Here is a 25,563-nt window from a genome sequence, read left to right as displayed (position 1 = left end):
ATAACTAATTTTGTCTATAAAAATAAATTGTTACTGAAGATTTTTACATTTTTTGTTTTATTAGGAACTATACTTATGAGGAATCTTATATTACATTTTTTTAAGCCTTGCCTAACTATTCAAATAATTACCATGCTTGTACCTATGTATGTGATTTTGACGAAAGTAGTAGTAGTAGTCTATATCTATAAAATGTATTTATTTTAATAATTAATTTTTTTTTCCTACCAAAACCTCGAAAAACTGCTTAGCGCTAAAATAAAAATTATTTACCTACTTTACCCAACATGCAACATATCAATGATAAAAATAACAACAAATATGCAATTTGTTTATTCTTTTTTTTTATTGTAGGTTTTATTTTCCAACAATTTTCTACTTTGTACAATACATATTTACATATTTATTTATACATAAGATATGTTGTAGCCTTGTAGGTACCTATGTGTTCCATTATAAGGTCGTCTACAGATTAAATCACGTCATGTATCTATGAGTGACATAATTTTTTGGACCTAATTTATACAATGGTGTATCAACCTGTAGTCTGTTTTAGGTTATTATCTAATTAGTAATTATTAGTTTATTACCTAGCTGTTACTGTTTTGACAAATTTCCAAGCTGAGTATCTACTACTTTTTTTTTTTACTTTGTACTGGGGTGGTATTGACTTCAGACACATTGAATTCACTCATAGCACCATAATTTATTTGAAAATAACGAACAGCCTGGTTACATTAACAGGAGAATACATTTCAAAGATGCTCTATCCTCTCAATTTTTGATTTGTTTTTTTTTTTAATTGGATTTACATTGAAATAAATCAAATGGCTAGGATCTCCAGCCCTCCAGGTTATAAATGGAGTTTATTCCTTTGTGTACCCATGTTAGTAACTGTTACCGAATTTTGTACCAATAAAAGATTATGCAAAATTACAGCGAAACCATAAACAAAATTCAAAACTTATCTAGATAAAACATAAATAGTCTAGTCCCAAAGAACACTCAATATTCATAAAAATAAGTAAGTGTTAAAAAAAACTTAAAAATATTTTTTATATGTATTAATTTTTGTACTGAAACCTGCTCATTAAAAAATGAAGTTAAAAGTGTTTTAAATAGTAGTTACAGAGAAATTTAAAAAAAAACGTACGTGCGTAATATGTTTATATATTTTATATTATATTTAAAAAAAAACAGTCTACTTTTTTGTATATAATATAAAATAATTGAGATGTATACATAATGCATATAATGTCAACACAAAATTATGTTTATATCTGTCTAAAATAATTTAAAAATAAAATACAATATTTTATAAAAAAAAAAAAATAATAATAATAATAATAAAATAGTGAAGCGTCAGGCGTAACACCACGGTGGCAGCGGCTTAAGTACATAATATAATAACATTAAAATTATAATATTATTTCATTTATCTATTGAAAAATAATAAGTCATTGTATTACAGCCAGTGCTCGAATTGGTGTGGAGAATGAAGATCCTTATTTTCCAAAATTATGATATTGCTTAAAGGCTCTTATAATTTATAATAATATGGAATATAAATTAATTTTAATCGCTCATAAAGGTTGAACATCTACGGAGTATTCTATTTAACGTAACTTACGTTATTTCGAAAAACAATTTTTGAAAACATTTCTTTTACATAATTTTAAGTTTTTACAAGACAACATTTTTTGGAAAAAAGTTGTATTTTTAAATTTTTTATCTATATAATTTCTTAAATTATTTATTTTAGATATTATGTACACTTCTAATTTAATATTTCTAAGCAGAATATTTTGAAATATATCAGTCTATACAAAAATTAAATTTCAGATAAGTGGTTTATAATTTATAACTTTATAAGTATTTGAAGTTCAGATAAGCGAAGTATTGGACCAATATTTTGAGGTATACCCCTAGGCCCTAGCTGTACCAATCCATTCCACTCATCAAAACTTTAAATAGGTACTAATCTACCACATACGTATATCTATATATTACCTATCTCACCACTCATACAAAATTCAACTTTTATGTATCAAAAGTATTTTAAAACTATTCAGCTCTGGAATAAGGATGAACTAAAAATAAATGTTGTCATTTGTAAAAATTAAAAAAAGATAACGGTAAAAAATGGTAGGTAGGTACAACTGAAAATTATGTAAAATTAATATTTTTAAAAACGTTAGGTAATAGTTTTTGAAATAATGATGGTCTTGCGTTAAATATGAACCACCCACTATACTATAGCATATATAGTACCTACAGGTACTCTTATAATATATTTTATTCATTTGTCTGCGATTTAATGTGGTAATCGTAGATGGCGTTTAAAAATTGCAACGGGCGCTATAATACCTATACGTTTCTTCAAATTTATAGTCGTGTCCCTTGATTTTGTTTTCCAATTTCGAGCACTGACCACATTGCAGTTTCCTATACCATCATTGATATAATACTAATAATACTACTACTACTACTACTACTAATAATAATAATAATACGCTGCAGTTGGGAAGGGATGCGATACATGATATTATACGACGGGTCGCGCGCGTGACGACTTAAAAGCGTTGGTCGGCTGCGTTCTGCGTGAGCGGCGCGGTCTTCCGGACCACCGGTTTCCGGGCCCTGTTCCTAGCCATGCCGTTCAGGTTGATCGTTTGTCCGTTGGCCATGACGTACTGGTTCTTGGTGTAGTCTATGTAGCCGTACGACGTATCGCTGGCCTGCGCCTCCTGCACCGCGGACAACCCGGCGCCCTGCTCTTGGTGCGGCGCGGACAACGGTCGCCTGTCCTTGTCGCACGGTACGCCCGACTGGTACGAGTACTCGCGTTTGACGCCCTCCGGGTCCACGTAACCGTACTTGCCGCGGGTCACGCAATCCACTCCGATCGTCTCTTCCTTAAACGTGCCGTCGTCGTTCTCGAAACCCCAAGTGATGCTGCCGTCTGGGTTATCGTCTCTGTATCGCCTCAACACCTGTTTACATCAAACGAACGAATTAGGCATACGTATGTTATTACCTACATAAAAATATAATATATTAATATTAAACGTTAACATATTAAATAAACTATTTATCTTGTCAAATATCATATCAAGGGCGGCAACATAATATTATACATTCTGGGTTGACAATGTATCTTATATATTTAGTATTTACACATATACACCCTTAATCATAATATATTATAACGTGTTGGGATATTGAAATAGGTTAATTTTTATTGATTTGTATATTACAGAACATAAAATATAAAAATAATTTAAAATTAAATTACAAATGACAAATAATAATTATGAAAATGTATGATAAAAATGTATATTATTGTATATACACATACCATTACTACTTAATTGGTAGTGTACTAGTGTTGTACGAGTAACGAGTATGACTATTGTAAAAATTAACCGCGTTTATACTCCGTATCAAAAATATTATATAGGTAATTGTATAATTATATTATATTGAAAATAATTATTATTATCTTTAAAAATGATTGAATTTAATCTGATGCGATGTAGGTAATAACATAACGATATATAAAGTTGTACACAAGTTGCAAGTAAATAATCGATAACTGAATAAAATAAATAAAAAAATAAAACGCGTTTATTATAAAAACAATAGTTCACCATCTGGTAATTCAAATGTCAGTTTTGTTAGATTAATTTATTAATAATATTATTTGTTGTATTTAATTAAGTACATTATAATAAATCTATTCCGTTTGTGTCAAGCCGCTTGTTACTTGTGTTTTGTTTACGACTAAAAATTCTTTGTTCAAGTTTAATGTATTTATTATAAATTATTTTAATTTAATTTTTTCAATTTTAATCGGATGAGGGCTAAAGTAAATAGAAATAATGGCGTTGGCTTCATAGTTTACGTCGTTTACGACGATATTCCAATATTTTTATTTTTATTATTTTATCCATTAAAAAATTATAATTATTAAAAATAAGGCCTTTTTATTGGTGTGTAGATAATATATTATATTCAATTGTTGTTTATTGTTATTATTATTATATTATTAGATACTTCGTGGATAAATGCGAAACCACTGTGACGATCACGTTCTTTTCTTTGTTACCCCTATAACTACTATATTATTTATGAAACTAACCATCAATCAATAATACTTGTAATAATATTGTGTTACGAAAAAATTTCATGAAATAAATTTCACATAACCTCCCTCTGTAAATCTATTGGTGTAGGTACATTTCATGAGTCATAATCTCATAACCAAGTTTTGAAACAAAAATAAGTTTTGAAATAAACACAGAGGCGGTGAAATGAGACTGTAGCAAAATGGGTATAAACTGGCGGTGAAACGGGATATGACCTTTTTATTCATGTAACACAGTACCTATCTGTTCGTGGTGGAACAAATATATTTTTAAAGTAGTTCGTATTTCATACACTGTGTGGTTGTGGTCTTACCTAACAATAGAACTTTATAATATCGGATTTGTGGTGTTAAATTCAACAGTAACAAGAAACGCGATAATCGTAATAAATATAATATTGTTGTTAAGCTTCAAATTGTATTTTTATTTTTTTTTTTTTGTATAATTAAATTGTCAAACATATAATAATATATAATACATATACATATACACGAACACGATAAGTCATCAATCTCCTCGACACCATTGCGAATAATTTTTCAACGAAAGCGTAACTTTTATTCTCGTGTGCGTGATGTTCTCGACTTTCACACATACACACACACACACACATATATATATATATAGACGGCACATGGCGGAGTTCATAATACAACAAAATAATTATCACGAATCAAAAATGTTTTAAACCTATTATTTCTACTGTTGTTCCTTGTCTGGCGCGTTGACCATATAATGTGCTTTAGTTATTTTGAAGTTATTATATCGTTTGATAATCGTGGGTTTGTCGTTAATTCACTGATTATATTTGTAATCTGTGTAGATATGTCCAGTCCTTATAAGTTAATACGCCAGTTAATCGATGGAGAATGTAAATTCGAAATTATACTTTCTCAATATTTTTATCAGTGACATAGAAATATAATTTAATTTGTGATTTATAATATTATACTACTACAGGCATATAGGCGTGTATATAATATAATATATGCATTCTACTATATTATATAATATCGTATGATATCGTGAATAATATAGGAACAAACTTAATTCTTATTTTTTATATTAAAACTATTGTACAGTACCTAGGTAACAAACACTAAACGTGCCATTTATAACGCACTTTTTTTTTCTTTTTTATAATAATTGTAAACAATTTTACAGTTTCAAATTGTAATTAGCTAATGCTTCCAATCACAATTTTATACAATTAGGTAGGTGTATCGGTATATAATTTGGGCTGTAGAATGTAGATATATCATTATTTTGATTTTGATTCAGAATTCGGATTGGTTATTATTTTTAATAAATATTATCTATATTATTAAATATAAAAATTTTCTTTTTTTTTGCAAAAATATTTGAATATTAACTTTTTGAATAATTTGTTATGTATAAATTACTCTTATCGATTATATTTTTATAAGCTATAGCGATAGAAAATTAGAAAAGACCTACTTAAATCGTTAATTTTTAAAAACATTCAGATGCGCATTGCGCATACCATAATCGATTATTTATTTATGTATATAACAATCAATGATAATCCTACAATAATTAACAAATAATCAGCTAACACAAAAAAAAAATTATTGATGAATAAATACAAATTATATTATGGTTTTATTACTTTATTAATAATTTAAATATGAAAAGCTAAATTATATAAATATATAATATAATATATGGTTTTGTATTAATTTATGTTTTTTTTTTTTTATTATAATATGCTTTCGAAAATCTTTTGAGTTTCACCGTTAATGAGATGTCATATTTATATAATTTTAAATGTGGTTCATTTTTTTTTTTTTGATTTAAAATCGTTAGTTTTTATATATTTGTCCAATACCGATTGTACTTAACAAGTAATATTCATAGGTTTTACTAGACACCGCAAATGTGTTTTATATTTCATTTATGTATACTCGTAAAAAGGCCAATGTTGTGTATTGTATCTATTGAAAATGTAATTTGCTTTATGATTTATTATTATTGAAAGCTAATTATTTTTTTTTCACTTACTTAAATGACATATTCCTATTAAGACATCATTAAAAAATAAATTTTGCTTTTACACTATACGTATTATATCCTATATCTATATAGTATTGTTAATCATTTTGTTCTTGTCGAATGGTTTTCGAGCGCTTCAGTGCACCATGGTAATTGAAGTCTTAACTTAAGATACGCTATGCAATACACACACATAAATATGTATATATATATACACCTAACCTATATAATGACATAATGTATATCACGTGTATGATTATTGTTATTTTAATAAGCCACGAAAAGGAAATGCACATAGATAATTTAAATAAACTGGTTTTGAATTTCTGTATGAAGATAATCTGGTTTATAATCCATTTAAATACAAATGCAATTTAATGACAAGCGATCGTATTTTGTCTTCGCTTGCTACTGTTGATACTTCGATAGTATTGTATATATGTTTACTATATAGTAAATAGTCACCTTGATAAAAACATATTTTATTTAGTTGAACTAAACGTATAAAAGCGAAGTTTTATCAGCATAATAAACGAGAGCACGATATGTTCAAAAAAAAGGAAATAATAGATAGTAGTCACGAATATGCGTCGGGCGAAATGTCTAGATCACAGAATCTTATCTAAGTGTTGAGTGAGTGAGTGAGTGAGTGATCGATGAACGGAAGAAGTATAAGTAAAAGGCGATTTCTATATGAGATACTATATTACATTATTCGAATGAGTCCGATAACTAGGACTGAGGCAGTTGTTAGAAGATAATATAAAGACAAGCGTAGATCGAGATAACTCACTCTTAAAGTATAATGCTAAAAAATACTAATAGCAATTATTGCCAGTTGTCAGTTGGTAGAAGAGACGCGTGATTATAAATGTGATAATGTTTCGTCGGAACAATAACAAAGTACCTACATTCCTAGTCTATAGAATGATAGATCCATTCGGATTTCTACGGGACTAATGTGTTTATCCATCATGTAAAAGATCAAAAATAATTAATATATAGCACCTGAGACACCGGCTTCTTTGCCCGTTGTTTGTCGGCAGACTCTGTTCGTTCAAGTTTCATTCTCTGAATCGTTTCTGGAGATTTAGATACAACTTCTGTTTCTTCGGTGACTCGTACGCGTTTCAACGGCCTCTGTACGACCTTTCTCACGAAGTTTGGTTGAGTTTCAATGGGTTGTATCTGTGGCTAAATAAGAATTGAAATCATATTACAAATTTACATTAATAAGCTCGGATTATTAATGGAACCTACTACATTATAAACTTAAATTATATTATATTTATGTTCGTCTTAGGTTGTATGAATTATATGGAAAACCCGTATCCTTATAAATCAGATCACAATAAAAACGTACTAACAAGTAATATAACCGTATAATAATATCATAATATTATGTTAGTCTCCAATAAGTCTCTTTATTGGTATTTTACTATACCTGGGGCCGGAATCCGGCGAATTGTTTTTCAGGTTGTGATTGAATCCTGTCAATATTCTGTTGTTGTTGTTGGACCCTGTCGACTTGCTGCTGCTGTGCTCTCTCAAATTGCTGTTGCGGCGCTTGTCTGGTGGGCTGCGGCGCATCGTCGCCCGCTGCGTCACCGTCGACGTTTTCGACTGGTCTCGGCTGGAACGTTTGCTGAGTCACCACAGGTTTATTCGGTTCCTGTCCCTCCAGACTGAAACCTCGGCCTCTGTACAGGGGCAGCGAGACCCTACGGAATGGTTGCGGCATTGGTTGCTGGGGGTCCAAGTTCAGCTGAGCGACGTCGCGACTCTGCAGAGTGGATCTGGTGAATGCGGGCGGAACGGGACGTTGCTGGGCCAACGCCGCTGTCACCACCAAGGACGTGGCGATGAATACGATCTGTAACACACAGGACTTTTAAATTTCCGTCACTATTTTCAAAGGAATAATGTTTCGTAGGTTATAAAGAGCATTGGCAGAATGGAACTGCGTATACAATTTTAATAATTTAATGTAATCGCAATCATCTTCAGAATTTCAGATTACCGTAACGCAAAATTTAATCGACTGTACATAATTATTATTATCTACTTGCGAACTCATCTACAGGTTGTATACGTTATACAATTCTATGTATCAGAATAATAAAGTGCGAGTACAATAATATAATAAACAGACAGCGAATAACCGTTGAGTTTTATATAACAATTATTATCGAAGCTGCGCAGGCTGCAGATTCAAAACGTATTATTATTTATTAAGTACCTATTACATTATTATTATTATTATTATTATTATTATTTTACGAACAAAACACGTAAACTTGATATTAGGTTTAATAATATTATTGTTCAATGATGGGCGTGAGCACGTGAATGCTCGTGTGTTATGCATATTGCATATTAATATATTATATTACATATTATGCACCCCAACATTTATCTGTCTACGTAGTATAGCAACAAAGATATTCCTTAGATCCTTACTTCCAACTCTGTGGTTAAGTTTAGAGAAAATTAACCTATTACGAACTTATTCGTTTTATAAAGTAGGATAATATTTCATATATATTTCCCAGATAGCTTTTAATACATTCATTTCTTATAAATATAAGCATATTGTTATGTTGTAATTTAACTTGGTTTTTATTATTTTTAATCATTAATAATTTTAAGATAAATTTAAATAAGCACTAAAAAAGTATCTAGTCAATGTATATTAGCATATTGGATAAGAAATATCTTTTTTAAAACGTATAATTGATCTATTATCAAACCTAAGCTAAACTAGAGAGTCGTAATCATGGATCTACGAAATATTTGTGTTGTTATATTACGCGTGAGATGTAAAGAAACCACAAATGTTGATGTTAAAAATCTTTAATTTTATAATATTTTTTATACATTTTTTACGAGTAAAATTTACTCTATAGAACTTTAATAAAGTATCAGAATTCACAAGTATTCAGGTAATGTACCCAATAATCAATAAATATTGAAGTAACTAAACATTTTAAACATATTACATGATGTGTATGTGTGACTGTGTGTTATAATATAAATTATGCGTGTGGTAATTGGTGGCTGACAATGCGTGTATGTGTTGTGTCTGAAACTCTAATAATTATTATTGTTTATAAAGAAAATTATATATACATCGAAAATTCGAAAAATATTCTGTCGTTATATAATGTTAATGGAGAGAAAAAACAATACAATTTCTAAGTCGACGACCTGTTTAATATGACTCGTCGCATCGCCTCTGTCGGACGAATGTGACAAGACGATATTCGTGGTGAATTCTTTCTATCAAGGTTTTTTTTTTTTTTTTAACATTTTTTATTTAACCTTAATACACCAAAGTGAGAACAGAGAAAAAATGTTTCGTTGAAACAATGCAGTCACGTATTCCACGTGTCTATTTCCTGGTCATTAACGACCGTTACGACGATGTCCAAGTGCATGTATTATAATGTGTATAGGTATATTTTATTATTCGTTTACCGATGGTTGCAGTTTTTTTTTCTGCAGATATTTTTCAATTTCCCGCGACGATAAAATCTTATTACTTATTAGAGGAATACGTAAACCATCTAAATTTCCGTAACACAATATAATAATATACATAATATTTTAATGATTAATCGATAGGTATTTGAATGCACTGAAGAAGATTGCGAGGCGGTACATCGACCTCTCACGTAGCGGGTGGTTGACCAAGTGGTCCGACTACGGTTATTGTGTATACATTATAGATTGCTGTCTTATAAGTAATATTATGTGTAATTTATTTATATACACAGGTATATGTATATTTAATATTACGCGTCGCCTTAGGCTAGTATGATTTTTTTTTTTTATTGTTATCCTTTACAGACGAGCGCTTAATTAACGGCTTACAAATAACATTCACTTAAAAAACGACGATTGGATGCCCGCGGTTCCACGTTGCGTATATTGTTTAAATGTATATGACGAGTAACGCGATACTAACTAGACCGAATCGTAAGAGCAAGCTTTATAGCTTACGACTCTGTGGCGTAGAGGGTTGTATATGCTTCCATCACCCCAACTGTTATGTACACCACTGATTACGACTAGCCAGTTATAAATGTATGGTAACAGCGTAGTATAATAATAATATCATGTTCCGCGGTACACGGTATATATAAATACTAAATAGATATTTATAATATAATATGTACCTATATATATTATATACCGTATACAAAAAATTGAAAGATGAAAAGATATTAGATAATCATTTCAATAACATAATAATACATTAATAACCTATACCCAACTACCCAAGTCAGGTATTATCGATTGCGCGTCATATTATAGTACACCTACCCCAAAACCCCGGCTCTGTATATTATAATAATATATTAAAATGTTTTGGTTCTCAGTTTTTGGCAAGGATCGACAGGAATATTTCACACGCAACAAACCTGTCACAACGTCATAATATATATTATTATATTACGGTACGTAGGTATTACGTATAAAAGTGTTCGAACGGTTATTGTTTATTATACAGCGCGTGACGTTCGAACTACGCGTCGATATCATCGGAATCCGATATAGGTAATATGAGTTTTTCAGCCTGTTCCGCAGGCACGTATTTTTTATGATTTAGACTTCAAACCCCCGAAATGATTTTAAAAAATATTTTTTTTCGTAAAATGAATTTGTTAATATTTATTTGGAATCTATATTATTACATTAGTATAGATATATTTTGTATTTTTCGTTTTATATAGGTTGTTATTTTTATTTTACCGAAATAAATATAAAAAAACATTATGTTAAATAATCTTAATTTTTACTAATATAGTATACGTACCTATGTAGGTTTCTAGTCAGAAAATTATATTCATACAGTAGTATCTACTTATTTTGTGTAATTTTATTAAATAATATAATACTTAAAACTTTGTATTAATAATGTAGCTAAAATACAACTGAATAACAGAATAACCATACTATTTATTTTGTAACGAATATTGTATACCTAAATTCATATTATTATGATACATAATAAATACATCAACATTATTGTAGTAGTTAGTAGTTACCCATATTTGATTTCCAATAGTTGCATTGAATATTTTTTTTTATTTATAGGTATATCTAATACCTATATATTTTTATTTTATATAATTTTAATTAGCTATTTTGTATTTTGCATTAAGTAAATTTCAAAAAAATTCTTTATTTCGCATACACCATTGTAAATGATAATTTAAAATTGATATTAGCATTTTATATTTTGAAAAAAACACAGAATATGTACCTATTCATTTTGTCCAACTCTGCTTATTAATGCACTTATCGCCTGTACAATATATACGTATATGGTATGAGGCAGGTATACTGATGCCGCCGCCGCCGCTGACGATCGATATTATTATTATTATTCCGAATCCGTGCGAACAATTGTATTATGTATGTATATATATATATATATATTGTGTATACGTATATGATTATATTGCAGTATTCCACGTTTAGAATACCAAAATCGATGTCGTACCGCACCGTTACGCGCCGGATGCGTTCAAACATCATGACGCGTTGATTTCACACGCATTTTTTTCTCCCGTTAAAACACGTTGCAATACACTCGATCACAGGAGGTTAAGTATTACATAAATATAATAATATAATATACGAAAAAACTATCAACAAACACAATATACTATGATTTGTTTTTGTGTATTCTTGACATTAAAGACATCCAATATATGTATACGTTTAAAATTTTATGAGTGACTTGTTTATGCAAAAATTTTAAAAGTTGAAACATTAATTTTCATATAGTTTTAAAGTTTGGGCAGATGACGGGTCGAATATGGTAATAAATAGTTGGTAGGGCGTAGTAAGTTATGCGAGGACAAATTGCTCGACGAGACACCCTATCGTATATATCACCGAACTATAAAAACACATAACCGATAGATGACAACTTTTACTTATATAGTTACATGTATTATATTATGTTCAGGTACAAGGGCATATTTTTTAATATTATGCATAAGTATCTCCTACTAATATTTTATCTCGAATGATTTATTTATAAGTTATAACTAATCGTATTAAATTCAGTATAAAATCATATAGAATGGAAATGTTCAAAACTTATCTTACCTATGATTAAATTGCAGAATATTATTGTTTTTTAGTATACTCAATCAATTTTCAGTTTTAGTCTACCTGTGTTCGAAATTCCAAATTAAAATTATAGAGTACAGTTGTAATATTTGTAAATTAAACATTTATTACTGAAATTAAATTTGGCATCAATAGTAATTCAAGTTTTGCCTTCAAGAAATCTTTTAAGTTTTAATATAAACATCAATTAGTTTATATTACATAACACGTATAAGGGTTTTTAAATAGAAATGGCTGGGATGATGGTTGCAGTGGAAGCCATCTCGGAGGCTGTCGTTGGTTGAACATCAATAATTGACGAGTGAATCAAAAATATAATGCTTAAAATAAATAGGTTACATAAAATAATATAATAAATTAAAATTAGTATTCTGATCAATGACGATATAATAATATCTCAATTCTCGATGGTCTGGCAGGAATATTACTACAATTATTTACTATAGTAGATCTAAAGTTTCTTACTCCTAAGTTCTAGTCTGGAGGATTTAATAATACGACGGGATTGCGATAACGAACCAATTATAATAATAATATAATATTATACACTTCTCAAGAATAAGATTCATGGTAATCTAGCACTTACCATTTGTATATAATATACCATTTACTTACATATAAAAAATCTAATGGGAGTACGATTCGCGCCACCGCTTCAGTGACTTATTAATGAGTAACTATAATTCGTATGTATATAGTTATAAATTATATAACCTACAATATTTTATACTCCGGATGGATTATTATTATTACAATAGACTTTGTAACCTAATCTACGCAGTTTGCACCGATAACTTCTTGAGTATATTCGTTAATTCGTCGTAACTATAAACGTTTTCGATTTATTTAAAGTCCCCGTTGAAGCTGTTGTCTATTAATAAGTAACTAAGTAAGTATACCCACCTCCCTAAATATATTATATTATAGATAACTCCCTAACGGCTTAGCATACATAATATAATAATTTAGGTACCGTCAGTTTGCAGTTATTTTGTGGTTTCTAATATTATTATGTTATAGTAGATAATTTTATACATCTGCGTGCAAAGGTAAAAAAAAAACCGGTTCACTTAATTCTATTAGACTTTTCGTCAACATAATGGTTTTGTTGCCAATATACTCTGCATCTGGATCAATAATTTATGATCGCTAAATATACTAACGCTGCAGCAAGAAGGTCATCGTTGACTTTCCTTTTACTGTAGTCGACATGCTGCGCAGTGCAGCGTTAACATGTTGGGTAGATATATAATACACATAATGTGTTTGGTATTTAGTAGGTGTTTTCTCATAATCGAACCATTTTATAATATCATATGTTACCATTATAATTAATTGCCAATAAATTATCCGACCAGTTTTCGTTTTTCATTTAACGTTGGCTAACCATTAAAATATATTTATGTATATGTGTATTTGGTTGTTGTTATTTTTCTTTGCACGTTTACTATTAGCATTTTCCTATCGTTATTAATTTTTATAAGTATTATATTTAACTATTGACTTTTTAATAACATTGAAAAAAAAAGTAAGGGATGATGTAATAAATAATCACTCGAATTTAAAGCTAGAAAATGAGACATTGTATGATATAGTATATAATATGTACAATGCATTACAAACGCGGACTTAAATTTAATTTTTAAAAATGATAAATGTAATTATTAAATTAACAATTAATCGTATTAAATTATTAAACATTATCATCACAAATACTTATTGCAAGTTAAACATAAGATGTATTTATTATTATTTATGTCTCAAAAACAATACGAAATCTGATAATCATGATTGATGATGGATGGAAATTCCATGTAATTAATGCTAAGAATCAGTCAACCAGATGATATAATATGTAATAAGTGTTAGTGATTAAATTGATTAAATAACAATGTAATCGGATGGTAACGTTTAATGCGATCTAATAAAGTAATAACGCAATAACTATTAAGCCTCTTTAATTTGATGATGAAATTGAACTCTCCAGCACTCCAGCGGGCAGCGACCAGCTTAGTGTAAATTTAAAATCGTTATAGAATACATTTTTAAAGTCTATATTTATTACCTATATAATTTTTATGAAAATGGTATTTCATTCGGCCATTTAAAAAAAGTAAATGATATAAATTCAAATTTTACTCGTAAATTTGAGTTAAAAATAAATTATTTATTGTTACTAATTATAATTAGTACAATAAGTCTGTATTTTAACATACATCGATCGTTTGGTTTGTTTACGAATAAGTTTTTTAAACTCTATATTATATTATATATAACGTATATATTTTAGAGATTGTTTAATTTCAATTTTTTTTACCGTAATTACTAAACCATTAAACCACTGCCGTGTGTTAATTAGACCGATGTGATTGTAGTGTTTTGATAAAAAATTTATATAATACACATAAGACTGTAAAAGCTATATCGTTTAAAATATAATTATCTTAAAATGATCTTCGTCCTACGTACATATTATACGCCAGCGGAAGCTTAAACAAACAAAATTCTGTACCCTGCAGAGCCCTAAAACTTAGATTGACACTAGGAAATGCTACATTTATCTACTATATATATATATATATATATATATACATATTATGACTACAATTAAATTCACTCAGAATTCACAATTTAATACGAACCAAAGAATCTTTCACTAATAATAATTTTCAATTTAATATAATATTGAATAATTATAATAAAATATTTTACAACCAGTAGGTACTTATTTACATAAAATATACATCATATTCATATCGTCTTATTATAATTGATTTGCAACAAATTTTGTATTTTTATTGTAATATATAGTAGAATTAATTTTATAAAAATTATAATCAGCTATACAATATGGATTTGTTTTAAATTAATCTTTTTTTTTAGTTGTAAGTTTACAATTTAATAATATAACTTTGATCTGCTTTATGTACTTGTAATACATAGATAATTTAATATCTATATAATGTATATACATTTAAATATTTAGTTTAAAATTTATAATATTTTAAGAAAGATTTAATATAAAATTAAGTATAAGCACGTGTAATATGTATTTAATAAAATGTTTAAATTCTAAATAATATATATAATTATTAACTGTAAAAATGTATTAAATAATAATATAAATATATCATTTAATGGAGAACTGTGTTAAATTTGTAGCTTGGAGCGAAAGTAAATGGGATTTATATATTGGATATTCGCTCTAGTTTAAAAGTGAATGTGAATGCATTTGGGCTGCGACTAAAAACATAGGCAAATATTATTTAACTCAATCAAAATGATTATATCACTTGAGACGCTTGATAGTTTAATACGAGTGATTTCAATATGTTTTCTTCTGTGTTTGTAATACTTATATATTAATGCGATTAGTCAGTGATTTATCGTTATTTAATATGTTAAGGATAGATCGACGTACAAAATAGAAAATACAATTTATTCTGTTTTATTAATTTGATGCGATTTTTTAAACGCGTATTTTTTTAATTGTTAAATACAAGTATATGACGTGATATAATAACCTATTTGAAATTCTTATAAAGTTGTGATCACCTAGTCCCTCCAACATAACATAAAGACTATATTCATCTTATTATTGTTTACTGCGCTATGAGTATTAATTTGTTTTATTTTAGTGTTACTCTTAACGAGTAAAATAATCGTTCGATTCGTAAAAATTGTCATAGATATAGATTCAAAAACGGTACATAATGTAGTTTGTGTTGCGTCACTATATTATCAGGTGCCCACATATATTATTATTATTATGACGGTCAACCTGTCAATTATCATCCCAAACAAATTATTATGCGACCGAATTTAGAGCGCTGCGTCAAGCGAATGTCCCTACTCTACATAGGTATAATAGTGCGGATTGTTTTGTATTTTTTTCTCGATAGTCGAATATATTGAATTTTTTGACCATGCATTTACTATAAACAACGGGACTTGTCCGTCCGACGTTTAGCGCACTATAATAGTACCTATATATATACATAATATAATCGTATATGTATATATATATATAAACACCTTCGTCTCAGTCCGCGTATAGTTGACGTATGTAAACCAGATTCTAACGATGACTACGTTTTTCAAAATAATTGAAATTTATACGCCATGTACACATTATTATATTGTGTTTGCATGTAATAGTCCTTATTTTTCTTACACACAACAATATTATCATGCATTGAATTTGCACTGTCAAGGCTGTACGGCGTTTGTATGTTTATTGTATACGTTATATATATATATATATATAAATAGTATATACGGTGTAAAAAAATAATGTAACGAGTCACCAGGGTTGAACGCGCATAAAACATTTTGCAAAAGCAAGATTGACCTTCGACGATGAAAAGAAAAACTGCGATCGGTATATTGATACGGTATGCCACCTATCACACGCATCGGACATATTACACGCTCCTTAATGATGTTTTCATTTCTTTGGGTGTGATTACCGAAAAATAATTGACCTCGAATAGCCGTGCCAAGTTCAATTTGATTATTTATATCGGTTGAAGATATAAAATGTTTTGAAATTAATACAGGTTTGAAATTCGTCTATAGATGTGTATAATAGTTTTTTTTCAGTAGCGAAAAATTCACATTTGAAACGACTGCATATTTAAAATGTTAAGTATTTTTTTTAACAATAGATACAAACTTTGTACTTTGTACTACAAAGTATACATACGTATATTATATTATGATGTATTTCTCGTATTATAAGAGTTATAATAAGTAGGAATTACAATTTATATTTATTATTTAGTGACTATTTTAAGAGTTCATAATAACTTTAATAATATAATATATAATGTTAATTAATTTATGAATCATATTTTTGATTTTAAGTATATTTGATTTATGAACAAAATAAATATAATCGTCAGTTTTATAGTTCTTATGTAGTAGAACTAAAACAAAATAATACTAATATATGTGAATATCATTTTAATGTTATTCTTTTTTTAGTTGGGAATTTCTTTCAAATCTATTACATAAAACATTATCTGATAAATCTTAATTGTTTTTTCATAGAAAATAAAACAATAGATGTGTGGACACTATAATACAAATGAATAGAATTCAATCAAAAGTTGTATTTATCAAATGTATATATTACATATACTTATTAAAGATTTATTGGCTTGTTTCCAGGTTTAACGTAGGTAATAATATGATTTATACGTTCAATATTCTAATACACGGGTAGTTTTCTAATTAAGGCATAAAGGTATTAATAATTACTAATAAAAATAGTCCTTACATTCGTAGTATACGTATCAGTATCGAACACCATTAATCAGTGAAATAGTTTTTTTAATAAAATAATTGAACTTTTTCAGGATATATAGTGTATTATATTATGTATAATTAATTATTTTTATAAAAAAAATAATGTTAGATTATTATTCATTGCGTTTAATGCAAAACTGTATCTTTTATCGCGTTAAAAATAAAAATAAAATTATTGAAAGTAAAATATATTTTTAAGTCTTAATAATTGATCTATAATTGAATTTAATATTAGTTAAATTATTAAAACACGATTCCATAAGTATATACATTGTAGATACAAGTGATTCACAAGTAAGCTCACTCCACTTCAGAGTTCAGATTCAAATTATGGTTTTTAAAATTTTTTAGTATACTTAAAGACCAAGTTTTTAAATACTTAGAATTTTTTTTATCATTTAACTAGCATTCTAAGGTGATACAAATTTCTTTTTTACTACCCCCTGATAATTAATTTATTTTTACTGCAAATTGTTAGTTGGATGATTTTTTTGAAAATGTTGACGTAACCTAATCGATATTCAAACGATTAGTTTTTGAATTATTAAACTTAATGTAACTACTAAAAATAATTGTCTTCAATCTTCAATAATGATTTCACATAAAATATAAATAATATTTAGTATAATCCTTATTACGCTCTTAAAATATTTACAAATAACAAAATTGTAATTAATTAATCTAATTACTATAACTTTAAAATAAGTATTTATTTTATCTTCTAAACCTGTTATTACAGGATATATTATCCTTTGTATATTTAAAGTATAATAACTTTGAAACTATTTGTTTAAATATCAATTTATTAATTGAAAAACTTATATCAATTAATATTTTACAATATAAATGGTGATTCTTATATGATGATAAAAAAATATTTTAAGATATCATACCATTTTTTTTAAAAATATTTCCGTTAAGTAAAAGTTCTAAGAAAAAACTAAATTTAAAAAATGCAATAATTCATTATTAAAGAAAAATATGGGGATGAGGATGTTTGGTGAATCATCCTGTAAAATTATACTTTAATAACTATAAAATTACATTTTAATGTAACATGCATTTTATTAGATGCTCAGATTAAATATAATAAAATTGTTTATATTATATTTTTAAATTTATAAAGCTAACTTTATACTTATATATTTTGTAGTTTTATTAAATTAAATTTTAACTATTGTGTAAAATATTATAAATAGGTACATAAATATTGCATAACAATTTATATAATATGTTGGTATAGTATTCCAATATTACCTATTACTATACCTATATACATTTATAGCTACCGAAATTTACTTCGTAACATTCGAAGGTGTAATTATACGTTTGTTCTAATTACAAATTTACGACTAATGTAGTTTTGCTGTAGATTTTTTTTTTCAAAATACTTATAATCTATATTATATGTTTTATTTTATTCAAATCATTCTTGTTTAACGTTTGATAAAAATAAATAATAATAACAATATTTAAGAAAAAATAAATTAAGGTACTTACAAATGCCGTGGCCATATTATAAGCGGGATGTGCTCGAAGATGACGAAATATGTAAAATGTTTTTCTCAATAGTTACTGCAGGTGTCCAACAGAAGTGCAAGTATAAAATATATGTGCCGTCAGAGACGAGATAATGTGCACTGCACTCAGTTAACAGCAACAGACGTGTCAAGACGAGCAGACAGTCGAGACAAGACGTCCCCTACTACCTATACATATTTTCTTTCACAGCGCCATTATTATTATTATTATTATTATTATTATTATTATCATTATTATTATTATGATATTGGCTTAAAAGGGGTGAAAAAACTTATATGATGTGCCTCATCGTTATTTTTATATTAATATTATGGTTTACACAATAAAATATAATTTGATATTTTGATACATTAAAGCATTATAATTTATAATATCGTTAAATAATTAGTTTGTTTCGGTATTGTTATATCTTGTTTGATTGACTCAATATCAAATATAATGAGGTCTACTTTATTATGAATAAGTTTGGTATGAAATGTGTCCAAGTATAAACATAGCAGGACAGTAGTGAATGGAATACGTTTTCAAAAATTGAATACCTTATTCTACGATTTACCTATACTTACATAATAAAATATTGACTAGTATAGTACAAAGTACCTTATTGGAGCTTCCACTGTTTAAATATGAATAAATAATAATATTCATAACAACGAGTTTGAAGACTATTATTTTGAACTTATACTTTTTAAATTTTTGCATAATTGTTGATATATTTTAAAAACAAAATAACTTATACAATTAGATATATTTAGGGGTGTTAACAATTCTTATTTAATTTCAAGACAGACTATTGTGTATTGATATTTTTATTTTAATTGCGAAAAATGTATTGATTGTTAGTTCATCTATTTCCAAATAAAAAATGATAATACTTTTAGTATAATACAGAGTGTGACGAAACAGACAGTGTAGTTTTGAAAGGCTATTAAAAAAAACTACGTAACTTTCAGAAATTATGTTTATTTAATTTTCTTCAGTACATCATGCCGCTTTATGTATCAAGTTTCAAAAATGACATCAGAAAGATGATAGTTGCCAGTAGGTTAGGTGATGAAGGCAATTTTTGAAATTTTCGGCCGCATTTTGACACATTTCGATTGGTATAGACGGTAAGTGATATAGCACCAATTTCCTCCCTAATTTGCTCTTTGAGGTCTTCTAAGGTGTGAGGCCGATTTTTAAAAACCTTTTTCTTCAGGTAGCCTTACAAACAAAATCACAAATTCTTAAATCCGGTAAGCGCGCTGGCCACCCCACATCACCCCCCCCCCCCAGAGACGACAATTTTCAAAAAACGTACGGACGGCGAAGTCCCGTTGTTCACTAGACTAAACCATGGTAATGACCGATAACGCCATGGCCTGCTCGACGAAATGAGACCATCATAATCGCACTATACATACCACTCAGAATGTACCAACCTTTCAAAACTGCACCGTTTGATTTGCCCCATTCTGTATATGAAACATTATAAATATATATTGATAGCAAGTATTTGAAAAAAAACATTATAATAGTGTTAAGCTGTCAATGTCTACGATATTTTAAGAGCTTGTAATGATAGTTATTACTTTTTATAAAAGCTAAAAATTCTTTTTATTCCATCATTAAAATAATATTTTATTTTGGTATCATTATAGGTTTATTGATAAAAATATATCTATTGATTATGAATTTAATCCATAAATATATTTTTAAGTATTTTGTTCAATGTTTTTAAAAAAAATAGCAGGTATAAATAATTATAATAACAATATCAATCACTATTACTTAATACTTATTTAAAAATCTATAAAAAGTTAAGATATTCTATTATTGTATCTACCTATTAACATTAAATCGAAAATTAAAATAATTAATAGCAAATTATACCTACCATGAATCTTGAGAAATCTGCTGTGCAGTGCTCGACTTAGGGGGGGGGGGGGAGGCAAAAGAGGACGGAGTAACCCAACTAATTTTTCAGAAATTTTAGCGTACCCCTACTATTATTTTTAACGGTCACGCACTCGGGACGCTTCATCATTCTGAATTTTTTTCAAAATGCACGAGATACCATTAATAATTTGTTTTTTGATTATTTCATAAATTGCGAAACTAAAAATTATAATATTTATAACTTATGCAATTTATTTCAGTTACCACTGTTATTATTATTCACTAATATTTGTTATCAATTATTATAAATTTGAAGATTGTTATTTATAATTTAATTTTCATTATCATAATTGTTATTAATACGATGTACATTGTACTGTAATGTCCAGCTACTAATAGATTCATACCCAACAGATTAGACATACATACCCAAGATATGTAAAATCTTGAATAATAAGTGATAAAAGAGATTCGGAAAAAAATTGTTATCTAAAAAGAATAAAATCGAAAGATAAAAAAAACAACAATACTAATAATAATTTATGGAGCTATTTAAATAAATAGTTAAAAATGGATATTTTTTTATTTATGTATGTACTTTATTTTATAAATATTTTAAAATGACTTAGAGAGGAGTAATTAGATGGTGTAGGGGCATAGCCCTGCGCTCAATAATATTTAACAATTGATGGAGGTGCTCTTTTTTTTTAAAAATTAACAGAGTTCCTCTATTTTAATTTTGTCAAGTTGAGCACTACTGCTGTGTGCGTGGGACGTCGTACAACCGTCAACCGTAAACAGATAATATACCTATGCTGAGCAAGTAAATTATATGAGATTCGTTGTAAAAATATTGTTGATTATTAAAGAATAAAAATGCATGAGACGGTAAGTACCTATGTATATATTCAGATATTGTAAATTCCCAACACGTTAGATTACGGTTGTTTATACATTTAACGGTATATTTGAAGGGTTATTGAAATACAATATATGACTAAATTATGTATATCAGTCTGCATAATTGTTATCATCGTTTAACGATTTTGGAATATCATATTTTTTTGAACTTCTATAATATGTATAAATACATATCACTTTTCTTTGTTAAATTGAAGAAAAATATATATAAAAAAAACTTATAGTTGATACAATGGCAAGATTCCAGATCCATAATTCATTTTAAACTCTAAACGTATTTAACTTTTATTCCTAAGGATTATCGTTGAGTGTTTTTCTTTTTTGTTATAGTTTTTTTATTAAAACTTATAGCATTTACGTTGCGATGGAGATATTGTGTCAAGAGTCTGAAATTGTGCTGAGTCTGAAAATGCATGAATAATACGTAACTAACAATAAGCTACAACTTGACAGCAAGCAGCTTGAAAAAAGAAAAATATTATATTTAATAATTAAGTATCATGGGTATTCTGTTACGTAAATGACTGAAAGTTAATTTTTATAAATTTAACAGTACATACCATTTAAATTATACATATATTTATAAAATTTATATTTGATATTTATTATAGTCATTTTATGCAAGTATAAAATCACATGGTTAATTTTTTTTTTTTTAATCTGTAAACGTAAAAGAATTATATTTTTGAAACGTAATGGTTTTATAATGTTATGACCTATATTCTAAATCTAAATACAAATAATAATAATAACATTATTGGTTATCGTGGCTTGAATATGTTATGTGTTTTGCTTCGTAGGATGAGAATGCATGTTTAAATTGTGGTGTTGTGTAGAGGTGATGGGTATAAATGGTATAATATGTCCAAGCATATACCGATTATAGTAAATTCTTGTATTTTAATCGCGTGCCAAATGCCAACGTAACTACGTAACACAAATATCTACCTCAGGCTAAAAAGTAAAAATACAAGTAATTTTTTAGCATAAATATCTACAGTTATATAATCGATTAATTATAAATTATCCATACACATAACATCGTATTTTAAAAAATGGGATTAAAATCAGCTATTTTGAATTATTGGTTTTTTATTGAAATATATACCCACTTTAAAAAACAAAATGGAATTTTTTTTTAAATTACTTTTAAAAATAGCAATAAATTGATTTTCATGAAGATACTTCGTATGATGTACAACTTTTGGAGCACACAGTGACATAGTATGTAATACATTATAATATGACCTTATTAGATAAAAATTTAGTTGGTTTGGCATATGAGTTTGAAGAAATAAATATCAGCATGAGCTGTTAGATTACAAATTTTAATAAAATAGACACCCATTTTTGGTCAAATTATAGTTCTAGTTCATATTGTTACATTAAAAAAAAATTATGTTGACGTTTATATTTCAAACCTGCATACAGACAGCTATTAAATTGTTAACTGCATTTATTTGTATTGAAGTAGAAATGGTGAGTGAAATACTCAAATATTAAAAAAATTAAATGTATAAATTACAATTAAGTTTAAATTTATTATTTAAACACTATTTTTTAAATTAAAAGGTATTTGAAAAAAGGCTATGCAACCGATGTTATATATTCATTATAAAATGTATTTCAAATAACATAATTCGTAAACAGTAAAATCTGTAAATATTAATTCGAAAATTAGCAAAAATGTTTTTAAATAATTACAGTGTACAGTAAAAAACCATTAAAGTTATTAAATTATATTTTAAAAGTATTTAAAAATGAACAAAATAAGAATTAATGATTTTGGAATATGGTAAAATAGAGAAAAATTATAAAAAAGTACTTTTTATAAATAATAATTACATATTATTATAATAATATTTCCAATTTAACTGCATCTAATTTAAAAACTGACGATAAAAATAAAAATAATTTAATTAATACTGTATTAGTAAGTAATGTATATTACAATTTATGATACTACCGCCAATTATTTAATAATAATACTTTGAAAATAATTTTAGTAGTAGGTATCTTAGAAATGTTTTTATGATTACTTACTAAGGTTTAAAAAATATTTAATTATTTACATTAACCTTTTCCTTTAACCAATATTGATTGTCGATTGTCTATAGGACGGTCAAGGTGATTCTCGTCCAAAATTCATAAAATATTACAAACTTCTTAGAAGTTATTGTTCATTGGCATTTATTTTATTTATTAAGTATTATTACTAATAATTATTTTAAAAGCACGAACAGATGACTCTAATGGTTAAGTACATAAATATAATAAAAAATATTACGTATATTTAATATTTTAACTGTTCATAGGTACGAGTATATACCTACTAGGAACAAACATCATATAAGTGCGTTATACCTACATTTATTATAGACAAACATTTCTAAATAAATAATAATACTTACTGTAATTACAATGAAAGCTATAGAAAATCAACTTAGGTACTTGATAAAAATATGTATAAATATTTTATATTTCGTTTATTCTTGTAATGCTTCTAATTTTAGAGTGGTTTATTTTTTTTATTATTTGTTTATTTTAAAAGAACTAATTCCCAATAATAGTTTTAAATAAAAGTATAATAATAAGGCGTATATAAACACAAAAGAAATGCATAGTAGAAGATTATATTTGTGTGATGTCTACATTTAGTCATTTTTTTTAGTTTTTAATAAAATAAACTGGAAAAAAAGTGTTTACCTATAATAGTAATAATTATTAACACTGATAAAGAAAACTATACGTCTATGTATTTAAGTGTTAACCAAAATGACATAATAACTGTTATTATATTTAAAAAATATTTATATTATTATAATATTAAAAAAATATATAATAATATTATTTATTATATGATGGTGTAGATTGGCACGATAGTACCTATAATACATAGGAATATAAATGGGTTAATTACTAGCTAGGAATGGCGAGAAAATTATGCTTAGTCGTAGTTATAGACATAAATACCTTTTAAACGGTTTAGAGATAATTCATGAACATGAAATTTTACTAATATAAATAAATCATGTTACGTATGTATGTATGTATGTGTGTGTGTGTGTGTGTGTGTGTGCCATATTCTATATAGGTATAATTGTTTACTGGCTCGACAAGGGGTAAACAAAAATAAGTACTAAGAATAAGACCCGTCTATCAAACATATGGATTTTTATGTCTTGTAAAATACATTTTTTTCTGAAAAAAAAAGTTGTCATAATTTATGATTTATAACCTAACTTGAAATAATTGCCTAAAAATAATCTTTTCCACTGCAATAGTATACACGTTAGTATAGCAAAGTGCATCTAGATAATTTCACACTAAAATTATATTTCAAAATATTCCAGTTACACCTCAAACACACTAGAGTCTAGATCATCGATATTTATTCGCGTCTTGTTGTAATTTATATATCAACCACGGACAGTGGTATTGTGTTATGTATATATATATATTTAACTTATGAAAATAAACAAGAAAGTCGAAATTAATAATAAATGTCAGTATAATATATATCAATCGAATAATTGTATATTATGACATTCTGTAGCAGGTAGTCGCGTGAGTGTCGCACTGGCACGTACGCTATATCGTT

General features: G+C 27.2%; 1 protein-coding gene across 2 annotated transcripts; it reads right to left on the bottom strand.

Annotated features, from left to right (window-relative positions):
• Positions 1-1,257: 1,257 nt before the first annotated feature.
• On the bottom strand, positions 1,258-19,285 carry LOC113552036. Of its 2 annotated transcripts, none has more exons than XM_026954694.1 (4): positions 19,119-19,285; positions 7,606-8,034; positions 7,170-7,355; positions 1,258-2,993 (listed from the first exon to the last, which is right to left on the bottom strand). In XM_026954694.1, exons 1-4 carry the CDS (start codon positions 19,131-19,133, stop codon positions 2,574-2,576), a joined length of 1,050 nt encoding a protein of 349 aa, XP_026810495.1. In that variant the 5' UTR covers positions 19,134-19,285; the 3' UTR covers positions 1,258-2,573. The 2 variants fall into 2 exon arrangements, with proteins under 2 accessions (XP_026810495.1, XP_026810496.1); XM_026954695.1 differs by having other exon boundaries at positions 7,170-7,349.
• Positions 19,286-25,563: the final 6,278 nt, after the last annotated feature.

The sequence above is a fragment of the Rhopalosiphum maidis genome, chromosome 2 (genome assembly GCF_003676215.2).
Source record: "Rhopalosiphum maidis isolate BTI-1 chromosome 2, ASM367621v3, whole genome shotgun sequence".
Lineage (NCBI taxonomy): Eukaryota > Metazoa > Arthropoda > Insecta > Hemiptera > Aphididae > Rhopalosiphum > Rhopalosiphum maidis.
The sequence above is the reverse complement of the archived record's forward strand: the minus strand, read 5'-3'. Positions and strand labels throughout refer to the sequence as shown.

Bases quoted from the DNA above. Each gene is read 5' to 3' on its own strand.
- LOC113552036 (XM_026954694.1), bottom strand. The intron at 7,356-7,605 runs GTATAGTAAAAT...ATTCTTATTTAG, and splicing joins TCGCCGGATTCCGGCCCCAG to CCACAGATACAACCCATTGA. The intron at 2,994-7,169 runs GTGCTATATATT...TGATGTAAACAG, and splicing joins CAAAGAAGCCGGTGTCTCAG to GTGTTGAGGCGATACAGAGA.